The 17,915-nt window shown below is 42.6% G+C and overlaps 1 protein-coding gene across 1 annotated transcript in view; it reads right to left on the reverse strand.

Annotated features, from left to right (window-relative positions):
• The window catches only part of sema4gb (sema domain, immunoglobulin domain (Ig), transmembrane domain (TM) and short cytoplasmic domain, (semaphorin) 4Gb), a 35,226-nt gene extending 17,801 nt beyond the window's left edge, over nt 1–17,425 (reverse strand). Inside the window, exons 1-2 of the mRNA XM_021567323.2 lie at nt 17,261–17,425; nt 10,970–11,243 (exon numbers count right to left, since the gene is read on the reverse strand). Coding sequence (XP_021422998.2) covers nt 10,970–11,099 — 130 coding nt within the window. The 5' untranslated portion in view covers nt 11,100–11,243; nt 17,261–17,425. The remainder of the gene's footprint in view (nt 1–10,969; nt 11,244–17,260) is intronic.
• Between the last annotated feature and the right edge of the window lie 490 nt (nt 17,426–17,915).

Consider the following 17,915-nt stretch of genomic DNA (forward strand, 5'->3'; position numbering starts at 1 on the left):
AAAACATCTTCCCACGGCCATGGCTCCTAGTCAGACTCAGGAGGTGTGAATATCATCCACTGCTTCCAAGTATATTACTCGCTAACGTTCAGTCCCTGGACAATAAAATAGACGAGCTCAGGGCGAGCATCTCTTTCCAGAGAGACATCAGGGACTGTAACATACTCTGTTTTACGAAAATCATGTCTCTCTCTGGATATACTGTCCCCGTCCATTCAGCCAGCCGGGTTCTCCGTCCTTCACACAGACAGGAAGAAAGAATTCTCCGGGAAAAAGAAAGGTGGAGGTGTAAAGTATGTTTCATGATTAACTACTCATGGTGTGATTGTGGTAACATACAGGAACTGGCACGATCGTTTAGAGATGGATTGGACTAAGGTGCAGCGTGGTAAGCGTACATTTTACTTTTATTAAATGACACCGAAAAAACAACAAAATACAAAAACGAATGTAAAGCTACATGCAGTGCAGAAAGCAACTACACACAAACAAGATCCCACAACTAAAAGGTGGGAAAAAGTCTGCCTAAGTATGATCCCCAATCAGAGACAACGATAGACAGCGGCCTCTGATTGGGAACCATACCCGGCCAACAAAGAAATAGAAAAACTAGAATGCCCACCCAAATCACACCCAGACCTAACCAAATAGAGAAATAAAAATACTCTCTAAGGTCAGGGTGTGACAGGAACTCAAGTTCTCCTGATCTGGAAAATCTCACCATCAAATGCCGACCGCATTACCTCCCGAGATATATCTGCCCCAAGCTGATACAGCTTTCAGGAACTAAACTTGACTATGTGCAAACTGGAAAGCGCATATCCTGAGGCAACATGTATTGTAGCTGGGGACTTTAATAAAGGAAATCTGAGGAAAATGCAACCAAAGCTCCTCGCTCATCGAGCACTCTTGACCATTGCTACTCCCCCTTCCGGGACGGCTACAGGCAGGCACATAAACAGGAAGCACCCATGTAAAGACTATTCAATGTTGGTCTGACCAATCAGAATCTATGCTTCAAGATCGTTTTGATCACACAGACTGGGAAATGTTACGGGTTGCCTCTGAGAATAGTATTGACGTATACACTGGCTCAGTGGCTGAGTTCATCAGGAAGTGCATAGAGGATGTTGTTACCACTGTGACGATTAGAATTTATCCAAACCAAAAAACATTGATGGATGGCAGCATTCGCGCAAAATTGAAATCGCAAACCACCGCATTTAAACATGGCAAGGTAACTGGGAACATGGACGTGTACAAACAGACCATCTATGCCCTCCACAAGGCAATCAAATGACAGTACAGGGACAAAGTGGCCGCAAGACATATGTGGCAGGTACTCCAGAGAATCACAGATTATAAAGGGAAAGCCAGCCACGTCACGGACACCAACGCCTCGCTCACGGACAACCTAAACACCTTCTTTGATGAACAGAATGCTGTTCATTAATTACAGCTCAGCCTTCAACACCATAGTGCCCTCCAAGCTCATCACTAAGCTCGGGGCCCTGGGTCTTGACCCCGCTCTGTGCAACTGGGTCCTGGACTTCCTGACAGGCCGACCCCAGGTGGTGAAGGTAGACAACAACACTTCCGCCATGCTGATCCTCAACATGGGGGCCACACAAGAGTGCGTGCTCAGCCCCCTCCTGTCATCAAGTTTGCTGACGACATAACAGTGTTAGGCCTGATTACCAACAACCACGACACAATCTACAGGGAGGAGGTGAGGGCCCTGGCAGAGTGCTACCAGGTAAATAACCTCTCCCTCAACGTCAACAAAATGAAGGAGCTGATCTTAGAGTTCAGGAGACAGCAGAGAACACACCCCCATCCACATCAATCGGGCCGCAGTGGAGAGGGTTAAAAGCTTCAAGTTCCTCGGCGTGCACATCACTGACATCCTGAAATTGTCAATTCACACAGACAGTGTGGTGATGAAGGTGCAACAGCGCCTCTTCAACCTCAGGAGGCTGAAGAAATTCAGCTTGGCCTCTAAGACCCTCACAAACTTCTACAGATGCACCATTGAGAGCATTCTATCGGGCTGTATCACTACCTGGGACGGCAATTGCACCATCCGCAACTGCAGGGCTCTCTAGAGGGTGGTCTGGTGTTATGTACACCTCTTGGAGGAGGGAACGCAACACCCTGCTACAACTCAACTCCCCTTGGAGTAAAGAAAAGGTATGTGATTGTAGGTGCGGGTAAGGATGACAGAGACTATTATCGTTTACAGGGAATTTATTCTTCCTTCACATGGTAAGGTGGGGAAAGGGGCTGGACGGAACCAAAGCACAGAAAGTAAAAGTTAAAGTTCTGCCCAACTCATCACCGTGGGCACAATGCCTGCCCTCCAGGACATCTCCAGCACCCGGTGTCACAGGAAGGCTATGAAGATTATCAAGGACCTCAGTCATCTGAGCCACGGCCTGTTCACCCCGCTACCATCTAGAAAGGCGGAGACAGTACAGGTGCATCAAAGCTGGAACCGAGACTAAAAAACAGCTTTTATGTCCAGGTCATCAGACTGTTAAATAGTCACCACTAGCCGGGCCTCCACCCAGTACCCTGCCCTGAACCTTAATCACTGTTATTAGCCCACTTCCACTCGGGACTCTACCCAGCACCTTAGAGACTGCTGCCCTATGTACATAGTCATTGAACACTGGTCACTTTAATAATGTTTACATACTGTTTCACTCACTTCATACAGTACAGTGGGCAAAAAAGTATTTAGTCAGCCACCAATTGTGCAAGTTCTCCCACTTAAAAAGATGAGAGAGGCCTGTAATTTTCATCATAGGTACACTTCAACTATGACAGACAAAATTAGAAAAAAATGCAGAAAATCACATTGTAGGATTTTTAATGAATTTATTTGCAAATTATGGTGGAAAATAAGTGTTTGGTCAATAACAAAAGTTTTCTCAATACTTTGTTATATACTCTTTGTTGGCAATGACAGAGGTCAAACGTTTTCTGTAAGTCTTCATAAGGTTTTCACACACTGTTGCTGGTATTTTGGCCCATTCCTCCATGCAGATCTCCTCTAGAGCAGTGATGCTTTGGGGCTGTTGCTGGGCAACACAGACTTTCAACTCCCTCCAAAGATTTTCTATGGGGTTGAGATCTGGAGACTGGCTAGGCCACTCCAGGACCTTGAAATGCTTCTTACAAAGCCACTCCTTCATTGCCCGGGTGGTGTGTTAGGGATCATTGTCATGCTGAAAGACCCAGCCACGTTTCATCTTCAATGCCCTTGCTGATGGTAGGCTTTGTTACTTTGGTCCCAGCTCTCTGCAGGTCATTCACAAGGTCCCCCCGTGTGGTTCTGGGATTTTTGCTCACCGTTCTTATGATCATTTTGACCCCACGGGGTGAGATCTTGCGTGGAGCTCCAGATCGAGGGAGATTATCAGTGGTCTTGTATGTCTTCCATTTCCTAATAATTGCTCCCACAGTTGATTTCTTCAAACCAAGCTGTTTACCTATTGCAGATTCAGTCTTCCCAGCCTGGTGCAGGTCTACAATTTTGTTTCTGGTGTCCTTTGACAGCTCTTTGGTCTTGGCCATAGTGGAGTTTGGAGTGTGACTGTTTGAGGTTGTATACAGGTGTCTTTTATACTGATAACAAGTTCAAACAGGTGCCATTAATACAGGTAACGAGTGGAGGACAGAGGAGCCTCTTAAAGAAGAAGTTACAGGTCTGTGAGAGCCAGAGATCTTGCTTGTTGTAGGTGACCAAATACTTATTTTCCACCATAATTTGCAAATAAATTCATTAAAAATCCTACAAAGTGATTTTCTGGATTCTTTTTCTCATTTTGTCTGTCATAGTTGAAGTGTACCTATGATGAAAATGACAGGCCTCTCTCATCTTTTTAAGTGGGAGAACTTGCACAATTGGTGGCTGACTAAATACTTTTTTGCCCCACTGTATGTACAGTATATATTGTATTCTAGTCAAGGCTCACATACTGTCTATACACATCATTATATACATACAGTGCATTCGGAAAGTAATCAGACCCCTTGACTTTTTCCACATTTTGTTACATTACAGCCTTATCCTAAAATTGATTAAATCATTTTTTCCCCTTATCAATCACAGTACCCCATAATGACAAAGCAAAAACAGGTTTTTAGTAATTTAAGTAAATGTATTAAAAAAATCACAAACGGAAATATCACATTTACATAAGTATTCAGACCCTTTACTCAGTACTTTGTTGAAGCACCGTTGGCAACAACTACAGCCTCGAGTCTTCTTGTGTATGATGCTACAAGCTTGGCACACCTGTATTTGTGTGCATAATTTGGGGACCACTCAAGGACATTCAGAGACTTGTCCTAAAGCCACTTCTGAGTTGTCTTGGCTGTGTGCTTAGGGTCATTGTCCTGTTGGAAGGTGGACGTCCACCCAAGGCGGAGGTCCTGAGCGCTCTGGAGCAGGTTTTCATCAAGGATCTCTCTGTACTTTGCTCCGTTCATTTTTCCCTCGATCTTGACTAGTCTCCCAGTCTCTGCTGCTGGAAAACATCCCCACAGCATGATGCTCACACCACGATGCTTCACCATAGGGATGGCGCCAGGTTTCCCCCAGAAGTGACGCTTGGCATTCAGGCCAAATAGTACATTCTTGATTTCATCAGACCAGAGAATCTTGTTTCTCAATGTCTGAGAGTCCTTTAGGTGCCTTTTGGCAAACTCCAAGTGGGCTGTCATGTGCCTTTTACTGAGGAGTGGCTTCCGTCTGGCCACTCTACCATAAAGGCCTGATTGGTGGAGTGCTGCAGAGTTGGTTGGAAGGTTCTCCCATCTCCACAGAGGAACTCTAGAGCTCTGTCAGAGTGATCATGGGGTTCTTGGGGACCTCCCTGACAAAGGCCCTTCTCTCTGCAGAAATGTTTTGGTACACTTCCTCAGATCTGTGCCTCGACACAATCCTGTCTCAGAGCTCTACAGAAAATTCCTTCGACCTCATGGCTTGTTTTTTGCTCTGACATGCACTGTCAACTGTGGAACCTTATATAGACAGGTGTGTGCCTTTCCAAATCATGTCCAATCAATTGAATTTACCACAGGTGGACTCCAATCAAGTTGTAGAAACATCTCAAGGATGATCAATGTAAACAAAATGCACCTGAGCTCAATTTCGAGACTCATAGCAAAGGTTCTGAATACTAATGTAAATAAGTTATTTCTGTTAAAAAAGTTATATAAATTTGCAAACATTTCTAAAAACCTGTTTCGGGAGTTATTGTGTGTAGATTGCTGATGTTTTTTCATCCATTTTAGAATAAGTTTGTAACGTAGCAAAATCTGACAAAAGTCATTGGGTCTGAATCATTTCCAAAGGCACTGTATTTATGTACTTATATCCTGAACTTTGACATTGCTCGTTCTGATATTTCTTAATTTCTTTGTTTTGATCTGTGTGTATTCTTAGGTATTACTGCACTGTTGGAGCTAGAAACATCAGCATGTCGCTACAACTGTGATAACATGAGCAAAATATATGTATGCGATTAATCACATTTGATTTGATTTATAGAATGTGCGACTCTTTCTTTTTATAGCCCATGTGGTTCATTTAAATCTTGCTTTGACTCTTTGATCTTCTATAATGGTTGGAAAATGGTTTCAATAAAACACACTAGGGAAAGACCACACTGTGCCAAGACTTATAATACACACAATCGTGCCAGTCAGATTTATTGGGTTCTTCTGACAGGGTTAATAAATGTCATCAAATGCATTACTGTAGTTTCTGACAAAAAAAAGTTGTGAATGTCTTTCAATACATCTCGGGGGACAGGTGCACAATTCGCATAATTCAACCACCCTCGCAGACGGCAATGGCTTAAATGACAAAAAAAATGGGATTGCAGGTTACTACAACAAATACTACATGTTGTCACTTGTCACTGGTAAAGTCACTTCGTTATGCTGGCAAACCTGTTTGAAAACCTCCTCCCCACACAAACAGTCACTCAGGGATACAATGGTGATACTATGAGTAGCACCCATGACTAGCATGCAGGCAGGCAGGCAGAGAGATAGTCAGACAGGCAGTCCGAGAGACAGGCAGAGACATGAGTGAGCCATGAGAATCTCTTCTCCACTGACCAACTCAAAGGTCAGGCCACACTCGAGGTTATGCAGAAAGGGGGGGGGGGGGGGGGGGGGGGGGGGGGCAGTCACGACACAGCAGGGCACACACAAACTGAACACACACAGACAAGAAAATCCGCGCGCATACACACACAGACACACTCACCCTCTCTATCACTCTCCCTTTCTCAAAACCCGACAAGAACATTATGTTTTGTCCCAGATTATTTTATTTTGCGCAGTTATGCTAACACAATGACAACCCGTGGCAATGTTAAAAACAAATCTCATTTTTCATTTGACTAATCCAAGTGTGTGCACAAGAATAGCCTTGGATTCTTCATTTTAAAAATAGTCCGACCATGATGACGATGAGGATGACGCAAAATGGCCGCCGCCCAAGGCAGTCGGGGGCGAAGTGTCCTTGATGTCTGTCAGAAGTCTGACCTATGAGCTGCTCCGAAGGCAACGTTCTAAGGCCAAACAAACACATAAGTAGGGATGTGACGATTATTGAATTTTGCTCGTAGAATTATTACCAACTTTACCCTCTTCATGTTAAAATGAAGAACTTCTATTGGGTTAATCTACTTGAAAATAAAGTTGAATCCTACAAGAACGCAATAAAACGATTATGATGATGGAATTATTTTGTTCAGTTCTTACAGTAAGTGCATTCATCTTAAGATAAGACATCTGCTGATTTCATTTATACTTTTTTACATCAACTAGAAACTGACTTACACACAGGCAGTCAACAACAATACTCAGAAACTTGAGGGCCTGAGTTGTGCACTTCTGAGAGAGAGAGAGAGAGAGAGAGAGAAATAGTGAGTGAGTACAGGATAGACAGAGACCAAGAGAGAGAGACAGGGAGAGAGAGAGAAAAAGAGAGAGACATATACTGGCTTACGGTTCCTGTTCTAAACCCACAGCACAAACTGCACCTTGCGCTCGGTTAACAAATCGATGAGGAGAGTCAACAAGCGACGGAGAGTGCCAGCTGAGTCTGAGCCGACGGGGCGGTTTCTTCTATCTACCATTGTCGTGCAGCGATCTGAGGGAGGCTGTCGCTGTGACCTCTCACCCCTGTCCCTAGTGCCGCACGTGGAATGCACCCTGTGTGTAAACTGAACACACACACTTTGCACCTATGCCATTTCACCTGTCTCACAGAGCAAAAGGAAGGACGGCTCTCTCGGCATCAGAAGAGGTCTGAGGGTACATGTATGTTCATGTCTGTTCATGTATGTGAAGAGATTATGTCCCTACAGGTGCTTTCATGGATAGAAGAACAAAGAATGTGTGTGTGTGTGTGTGTGTGTGTGTGTGTGTGTGTGTGTGTGTGTGTGTGTGTGTGTGTGTGTGTGTGTGTGTGTGTGTGTGTGTTGTCCTGTCCTTAGGGTCGGTCCAAAAGCACAGTAAATCTAGTGTGTGTCTGTGTGGATTGAGGGAGTATAGAGCTGTACTGTGTGTGATTGCCCTTGTGACTCATTGCGCACGCCTGATCCTCTCTGACTAACTAAGACAGGCACATGACACACACACACACACACACACATGGGTACATGGGCTGGGGGGACAACACATGACTTAACCACTGTTGACACTGGTGAGAACTGTCAGCTGTTGCTAAATTGATCAATGTTATTATATTGCCTTGTCAGGTATTAGTCCACCAATACCTGACAAGGCAAACCGTAGGAGTTCTAGCCTTCTAGTCATAACTATCATAGATTTCTCTATAGAACATGATTGGAATAAATTTCACCCAAATGTACATCTCGAGAAGCAAGACTATAAAGTACTGACTTTTAAAATGAAGTTTGACAAAAATAAATGATCAAGAATGCAATACTTCCTGTTCCCTATTTTCAAAAACCTCTAAAATGTCTGAGCATATCGGAAAATAGATTATTTCGACCAAGGATCGACATAGCTGCCTCACCACTAGTGGCTTCATTTCCTTAAATCATTGGATAGAACAGCCCACACACTGTCAACATAAACAAGTGTGTTCTCTCTATCACGAGTGGTCTGTCATATTTACCATCATTCTTATGATGTTTGGCAGTACTGTGGTTTTGGCCTTATGCAACTCCCATGGTTGCCTGTCACAATGTAACCCTTTCTATTTATCTCCATCAGCCTGACTGTGGTTTTCCCAATATATTTTTGTTACCATGAGTGTTCTGAAAGACAATATTACAATGAAAGCAGTGCACGCACAGCGATAACAAAAAAGCAGAGATATTTCTCTTATGATGGTATCAAAAACACCTACAGTTAGGTGCATACATCCTGGTGCCATTTCAGGTATCTAGGCAGAGTCTGTCTCTGCTAAGATCCTGTCAACCACCAAGCTCAGGGAACACCAGAGAAAGAGGTCGATCAGAGCATCACTGAATAACTCACCAGGGCTAAGATGTCCAATTCTTCTCCATTGTTACCCGAGTGTCACATTAAAAGAAGCCGTTTTCTGCAAAGACTGACTGGTGAGAACAAATTGTGAGATGCTGCATCCAACAAGAAGAACGAAAGGCAGAGAGATAGACTCTAGGGGCTGAGAGAGACAAAACACTTGTTTTCAGATTGAGCCTTGTCAACTCATTAGTATTTTAGTGAGTCCTTTTTTTCTGTTCACCTAGACACAACAACTGCCTTGACTAAATAGATACAAGCATTTCACGACACCCGCAATAACATCTGCTAAATATGTGTATGTGACCAATACAATTTGATTTGAAATGTGAATTACAGATCACTATTGCCAATTATGAACCTTACTATCGCAAGCCCTGAACATAGCTACATGCCACAGGAGTGGTATGCTAGTCTACATAAAATCTCCCCCTTTCAACTGAAGAAAATGTAATATTCTAAACCAATGACTAAATAATACACAGACATCCACTACTATCAAGACCTCCGCTGCACTCTCTCCTCATAGCAACAGTAGACAGATCTTACACATGCATCAATATTGCATGCATGTTTCCATTACTTCAGGTCTGGTTGGCACCAGCAGAGTGAGTGGGAGACAATCCCCTAGGTTCCTCCCTTGAGTTCAGACCAGAGACAGGCATTCATCTAACCATAGAGAGAGACACACACACACACACACAAACACGCATGCATTCACATTTTTTGAATTTCAGAATGTCAGATATGCCAGTTCTTAGTGAGTTTTATTGTGAGTCAACGTACACCCACTCCTACAGACCAACTGTAAAACACGGAGCAAATTAATGATCGCCCTCTCACCCCACCCACCAGAGGTAAATATAGCTGAGATCTCAGACTACCAAAACGGTGGTCATACAGTACCACCACTAGCACCACCCACATAGAATAGCTCTCCTTTTCATACACATTATAGTCACTTGCCCGGCGGCCATTTTTCTCTACGAGGTGCTACTCTCTCCACTCTTCATTCTGCACTGGGGCATGTTTCTCCTAAGTGAAAGTGACTGGGGGTGCATGCAAGTGCAGATTTTAGATGTGAGTAGAGATCATACATGCATGCACACACACACGCACGTGCACACACACACACACACACAGCCCATGGGAGTCTGAATGTAGGTCACGGGTTTCCTTCTACAAGGACAAGGAGAAAAATAAGATTGACTGTGTTAGACCGACTTAGCAATAGAGGCTTTCTGAACAACAAAAAAAAGATTTCCATAGGGCACCCATCAAATAATCTGGAGTCCATTTCCCTGATTGGGTAGAGGGAAGAAATATTCAACTAATACTTTTGGGTGGTTTTATGTCACCTTTATCCCCCGCCTAAAAGTCCTGTCTATCTTATCTCTAACCATCTCTTTCCACTGTAATAGCCTGGTTTTGTGACGGCACCACTGTCCAGGAAGGCGATACACCAGGCTCTCTTTACTCCCCTCCTCTGTTAATAATATTCCTCCTCTCGAGACAGGAGTAGAGAGGAGTGGAGAGGAGAGAGTAGCCAGGTACAGTAGAGTCATCTGAAGAACCTGCCAGGGCTGGGTAAATCCCTTTGCTACAGTAGCTTTCTGGGTGATAGATATGCTGCAGTGGATAGACAAAGAGAGGCTGAGCTGATTATGAGAGGGAAAGAGATGCTGATGCGTGTAAATGATGTACCCTAACCCCTTTGTAAAATACTATTTCATTTTCTACACAGGCACTGGTCAGGGTTCCACCGTAAAGGGGTCCTCTTCTATTCTCTAGTGTTTCATTAGAGCTGCATGGTGAACTAAGTGAACTAGGACTTGACTTGAGAGAGACGATTAATAACTCCCTGGAAGTAGGGGCTGGCAGTCTTCAGGGGAAATGTCAAAACTGTGTCACTTGCTAAAAGTCAGTTGTATTGAATCAGGACACCGCGTGTGATACTATGATACTAGTACACAGTAGATGTCCTATAAGTAGAGCCAGGAGTTTTCTCAGGCCATGTGATCTGACCAAAAAAACTCATAGGCCTATAGCTAGGTCCCAGAGGTTTCTCTAGGTCAGGTGCAGTCATGTTGACAGGACAACCTTCTGGCTCAAACTAGTCTACACTCTTAGGAAAAAAATGCTATCTAGAACCTTAAAGGGTTATTTGGCTGTCCCCATGATAACACTTTGAAGAACCCCATTTGGTTCCTGGTAGAAACATTTTGGTTCCAGGTAGAACCCTTTTAGGTTCCATATAGAACCCTTTCCACAGAGGGTTCAACACTGAACCCCAAAGTGTTTTTCCTGGAACCAAAATTGGTTCTAACTGGGGCCAAATACGTTTTTCTTATGGGGACAGCCAAAGAACCCTTTTGGAACCCTTTTTCTAAGAGTGTACAGCAGAGCTGGAGCCTTGGTCTGATCTTACCTTGGGAGAACACTGTGGTCCTGGGGGTGACGTCCATGTCAAGGACGGGGCCGAAGGGGAACCCCCACACCCCTGACAGGCTACAGAGGAGCAGCAGCAGGGGGGGCAGCAGTGTGACGTGGCCCTCCATGTTTGACAGATTGACCCGGGTGCAGCTGGAGCCCTGTTTGCTGTCACACACCTTGTTGCTTACACACACAAGAATGATATCCTGCTCTGCTGGGCTCAGCAGTGGTGGCTTCTAGGTCATTCTCAGTCTGTAGAAAGGCTCACTCTACACAGGAGAAAAACAGATGTTATCCCTCATAGAGATCCATAAGGATATAGCGCAACTTACAACTATAGATGCCATTGTTTAGATGAGAGAGAGAGAGAGTGTGTGTGTGTGCGCGCGCGCGCGTGTTGATTTCCTGGGCCTGGTTGAATTTGTGCATAATCACACTGCGTCACCCCACATTAGCATAGGAATAATTAGTACAAGACGTGTTACATAAAACACCAATTTAAAAAGTCAATGATGAAGAAGTATTGTTGTTTTCTCTCATATTCTGGCACATGGCTCCACTTCTCCACTTCCTAATTAGCAGTGTGCGTCAAGGGGCTAGGCTAGGCGGGCTAGCCTATCTGATGACTAATCTAGTGATTAGGCCCGATGCCATCAGCACAGTCTTTGCCTGGTCTCCTGCACTCACGCGCTCTGTCGCTGATCAAAGGCCTCTGCCATGAATCCTGTTCTCCTCTCCTCCACACGGTGACACACGAGAATTCCCATATCCTTGATCTCCCCGGCTGCCTCTCTGACAATGTTTTCACAGTAGAAGACATGATGTGGCTAATGAACTCTGTAGTAGCAGCAAGGGCACCCTAACCTCTCTATAGGATCCCACACGGAGAGAGAAAAGAGAGAGGGAGGCAACTCTTTCTGGAAGGTTGAGTCTGTTGTATGTCTGTGTGTTTCTCAACTCCAGTCCTTGTGTAGGTAGGCTACCTCCAAGGTATAACTTATTCAAACGGGCTTGGTGATTAGTTGAGGAGTTGAATGAGGTGTCCTGGTGCTAGGCTGGAACACAAACGAACAACCTTGGGGGTATCTGAGGATCAGAGTTGAGAAACACTACTACACACGCACACAGCCTACTGTGTAAACACACCAGGGTCTCACCCATCTGCCACTATTGTGTTGATGGTGTCGCTTGTGGAAGGTGGCCAGGCGATGATGGCCTATCTGTTGTCACCGTGATGACAACATGGAAACTGCACATGGAAAGGTAAAGACATCTGCCTGAGCAGTATCACGCCTGGATCATAACACACTCATGAACGAAAGGGTCGAACAAAACAGCACGAGCAGGATTACCCCTGAAACGCTTTGAAAAACATTTAAAATCTGGCCCAACATTTTTTTTTTTACATCTAATTGGAGCTCAAATATATTACATGTATTGTTGACATAGAATTCAACTATTTCTAAGTGTTTTATCTGGGACAGAAGAAGTACTGGGTTGAGGGTAACTTCTTCAGCACTACTGCTAGAGGCTACTTCCCCTGAGCGTTTTTAAGCAGTTCTGACAAACTGACCTCAGTTGCCTCCCTGTTCAGAAAGCACAGTTATATTGATTGATGGCCTACAGAATGTGCAAAGATATAAAATGGAGTTATAGTCTCTCTGGATATGGCCATCTGTCAGGCAAGACATAATGATATGCAAAATATTATCCAGTCTGACATTTCTACAGATACGCTCCAATTGTCTCTTCTCTTCCTCGCTTTAATATACAAAACCAATCAAATGTTTGGACACACCTAGTCATTCAAGTGTTTTTCTTTATTTGTACTTTTTTCTACATTGTAGAATAATAATGAAGACATCAAAACTATGAAATAACACATATGGAATAATGTAGTAATTCTTCAAAGTAGCCACCCTTTGGCTTGATGACAGCTTTGCACACTCTTGGCATTCTCTCAACCAGCTTCACCTGGAATGCTTTTCCAACAGTCTTGAAGGAGTTCCCACATATGCTGAGCACTTGTTGGCTGCTCTTCATTCACTCTGCGGTCCAACTCATCCCAAACCATCACAATGTGTTATTTCATAGTTTTGATGTCTTCACTATTATTCAAAAATGTAGAATATAGTAAAAAATAAAGAAAAACCCTTGAATAAGTAGGTGTGTCTAAACTTTTGACTGGTACTGTAGCTATGAGAAGAACATTTTACCAAAATTCTCATTGAAAGCAAGTCTAAGAAGCGGTAAATCGGATCTATGTGCACTATTTCTATACTTCCCAATGTTAAGTTTTGTTTTTGCTTTTACTTTCGGTTTTGTACTTTCGGTAAAATACAATATTTTTAGTTATGGTCAATATATTTCAAAGAGGTTTAGATGGTACAATGATTCTCTACACAATGACTGCTTGTTTTGTCACATAAACGGGAATTAGGCAAACTATTTTAATTTTAGTAACCAGGAAACCAAGTGATTGGGTTAAGACTTACTTTTTCTGTCCCACATAGAAGGGGGAAAAGAGCTCTACCTTTGCTGCTGTCGGATACTTGTTTGGCAAGTATGAAATAAATAACCGTAACTGAAGAGATTAATCAAATGAATGAGGATGGATGGATGAATGAAATCACCCTGTTCTAAGCAGAGACCATATCCACTCGGAGACAGCAAACATCAAATGTACCAAGGCAAAGTAGCATGAAATGGGGATTGTGTCTCAAATAATCTGCCATTCTATTCTGGATAAGTCTAAAGAACTGTATACAGAATGATTGAGATGTCTATGTCAATCTTATTTGGGGATCAAGCACATCCTTTGAACCTGGATGACAATTTAACATATGACATCATTGTTAATATGCCTGTATTACTATGTTGTGCCAATTTATTTAGCCTTATCTGACACATTGCAGCCAATGGCACCCAACAACAAATACATTGGCACAACATTCTAACAACATTACCACAACGTAGTAATTATAGGCATATTAACAATGCTTTGTAAAATACCAAACTGCATAAAAAGTGTATTTTTTAAAACTAAAGCCAATCCAGATAAGGGCATTAAAAGGCTAGTGGATAGCCATGACGCAATGTAATTTCCTTCTGAGCGATGGACAAGTAGCTACGCACTATCATTTTAACACTTTGAATTGGTTGGTGATACACAAACATGAAGAGGATGGCACTGGATGCCCATGATGTTGATGTCATGTAAAGCTTTCGTATGATATGTATTAATTTGTGGATGTCCATCATCCCTTTCGTCTGATATGTTACGAATTTGCAAAACGTACAATATTTTATGAATTTTCAAAACATATGATATATTACAAATTCCATTTTTTTGTGGCTCATGTTTGCTAGGTTTATAGGTGGCTAACGCTAACATTAGCTAGCTGGCTAACGTTAGCTAGGTTAGGGTTTGGGTCAAGGTTAGAAGTTAGGTTAATGTGTTAGGAGTTAGGGGAAGGGTTAGCTAAAATATTAGGGTTAGGGAAGGGTTAGCTAACATGGTAAGTAGTTGCAAAGTAGCTAAAAAGTAATAAGTACTTCAAAAGTAGCTAATTATCAAAAATGCTAAAGTTGTTCGTGATAAGATTCGAACACGTAACCCTTGGGTTGCTAGACGTTCACCCTGACCAACAACCCTACTTTTGCTTTAGTCTTAAACTGAAACCGAAAAGACGCCGTCAACAGCTTCATAATATGCGTGCGAGAGAAAAGAGCGTAAATTCACGTACATTGCGTAGCGTATTCCAACCTAATTGTTATGAGAATCCATAATAAACAGTTGTATTTGTTATGTTCGCTATGAAGCCCTTTTTTGTTGTGTGTTACTTTTGACTCACCTTATACATCATACGGGAGCCAACATACCTGCCGCCTGTTATGTTAGCTCATGAAGGTGAGGCAAGTTGTAGCTAATACACCCTAGCATTTTATAAAGAATTTAGCTAGTCTCATTCTTTCTACATAACAGTATTTTCTCTTGAACGGAGTTCCTCGAGTTTCACACTTTTTAACTATACATGTCACCACACGTAACGCACAGTCTATTTTCTAGCAATTTATCCGCTCACTTTACCCGCATTACTTTGCGTAGACGCAAGAAAAATAGACTTGGTATTGGTATTTATTAGGATCCCCATTAGCAGCTGCAAAAGCATCAGCTACTCGTCTATGGCAAGAACAGGTCCACATGAAACATAACATAATACATAGTACAGTACATTATTAGTCAAGGACTGAAAAACATACATTTAAACCGTCACACATAGCCTACATATCAGTACATATACACAATATATTGGTCTAATACATAGTACAGTGGAAATTACAATACAAGATGTATAAAATACCTGTCTCTTCACAGTCCCCTTTGTGCAGTAAGGTGTTATTTTATCTGTTTAAAAAAAACTGCTTTATTGCTAGCTTGAGTTACCTGGGGAGGCAGAGAGTTCCATGTAGTCATGGCTCTATTTAATACAGAACGTTTCCCAGACTCTGTTCTGGACCTGGGGAAGAGACCTCTGGTTGCATGTCTTGTTTTGTACCGATGAGTGTCCGAACTGTGTGTCACCTGCTTGAACAGACAGTTCGGTGCCTTCGACACATCAACACCTCGCACAAAGACCAATAGTGATGCAGTCAATCTCTCCTCAACTTTGAGCCAGGAGAGACTGACATACATGCTACTGACACTTTCCCTCCGTGTACATCTAAGTGCGATACTGTACGTGCCTCTTTGTTCTGGACCAACTGCAATTTACTTATGTCCTTCTTTGCCGCACATATGACCACACAGCTGGGCAGTAGTCCAGGTGTGACAAAACTAGGGCCTGTAGGACCTGTCTGGTCGACTGGTCCTATCATGGACAGACCTCTTCCCATTTTAGCAACCAGAGTCTATATGTTTTTACCATGACAGCTTGCTATGTAGGGTTACACCCAGCAGTTCAGTCTCCTGAACTTGCTCAATAGCCACATCATTCAATTATTGAAAATCCTCTGTGTTCTACTAGATATGCAACTCTCAATCCATAATAAGGCAGAGAATGCAAATCCATAACAGCTATGTTTTTTTCAGCAATAGGTTATGATCAATTACATCAAAAGCTGCACTGAAGTCTAACAAAAGCATGCTGACAGTCTGTTGTTAATTTGTTTCCTGTAAAATAGCTTTGTATTTGATCAAACACAATCTTTTCCAAAAATTTGCTAAGCACTTGTAACAGGCTGATTGGTCGGCTGTTTGAACCATTAAAGGGTGATCTGCTATTCTTGGGTAACGGACCCAATTACGGACCCGTAATGACCTTTGTCTCCCTCCATGTCGGAGGGCACACTCCGTCTTCTAGGCTAACATTTAAGATGTGGCATATAGGAGTCAATGTATTCCGCTACCAACCTCAGTAGTTTACCATCCAGGTTGTCGGTACCAGGTGGTTTGTCCTTATTTATAGATAGCAACCATTTTCTCACCTCTTCCACACCCACTTTGTGGAACTCAAAACTACAGTGTCTTTCAGTATTTTGTTCATTATGCATGAATATAAAGGCTCAGTGTTTGTTGTTGCATGCTTTCTAATTTGAAGTTGACACTCGGAGTCCGTCTTTTTCCTCTCATTCTCTAACATGCATTATAATTCCAGTGTGTACACTCTCATTCACGCTCATTAAAAAAATGATTTGGGCTTTAACCTTCTGTCTTGTGTAACCATACCAAACGTAACAAATTGTACTAATTTGAATGTCCCGGATTTACATGTGTTATGTTACGTCTAGTCTACGAGACCAGGCTGGTTCTCAATATCGTAGCAATTTTGTAGACTAAATATTTTGTATTATTTCCAAGATCAGACAAAACCATAGCTATGCTTAATTTGCATTCCGATGCCCCAATGTACACATTCCAACATAACTTCTGACGATTCTGCCACGCGTGCAAGTGTTGTTCCATGTTATTACACATTTACAGATATTGATAAAACCGTTCGATGTGCTCTGTCTAAAAAAATGTACATAGCCGAGTACATTCCCGATGCAATACACATTTCCACATTGTAACCTGTTTGACGAACACTGCAGCATTTTATTAAAGAACACCTAGCAGAGCGCATTCTCATTCACCTTCACCTGCCTGCAATTTGTCCCATACCTCTTACACCACATTCAAGGCTGAATAGGTAAACGGAACGAAATACAAAATAGAGCAGTATGCTACGGTAGAGTAGCGTACAGTACAGTAAGCCTACTGTAGTTACAATGTTGTTAATCTTACCTTGAAAATCTTCTACGAAACTAGAGAATTATCTTCTGAAGAATAATTATTTGAGTCCCTCCGTGGTGAAGTGGTGCGCAGATGCCAGCCTCTGCTCTGTCAAAACCAGCATATTTTTGCACATGTGTATTCTAGACGTACACCGGTGTCGCTCGCTCGCCCGCGCTCTCTCTCTCTCTCTCTCAAAACATGCGCAAATGGTTTCAAAACAGAATTGTAATCCCTTCTTGCCATTGTAAACAATTATTTCTATGCTTATGTCATTGCTACTCCTGACATGATAACATGCAACTCATTGGTCAAATGTGTCACCACACATAGGTTAACGTGTTATTTTAATGGGTTAATAGTGTTACTTAATGTGTATATATGCCTGATGTCGAAAGCCTACAGCATATATAATTATACTAGCCGCCTACGATTAAAATATATTCAAATCGATATAATAAATGTTATTATCCCTCATATAAATGTGTGTGTGTGTGTGTGTGATTGATTTCTGACAGGTTAAATGATTTTACACAGGTTATACTTGAAACTGCATCTGGCGCTGATATGTTTTTACGTGATTTCACGAATTTCTTCATGATGATAAAGATGCACCCATTTCGACTGAGCGCCACCTGTTGGGGGACAATTGGAGTTGAAGTGAGAG

Source organism: Oncorhynchus mykiss, chromosome 16 (genome assembly GCF_013265735.2).
Source record: "Oncorhynchus mykiss isolate Arlee chromosome 16, USDA_OmykA_1.1, whole genome shotgun sequence".
Taxonomy (NCBI): Eukaryota; Metazoa; Chordata; class Actinopteri; order Salmoniformes; family Salmonidae; genus Oncorhynchus; species Oncorhynchus mykiss.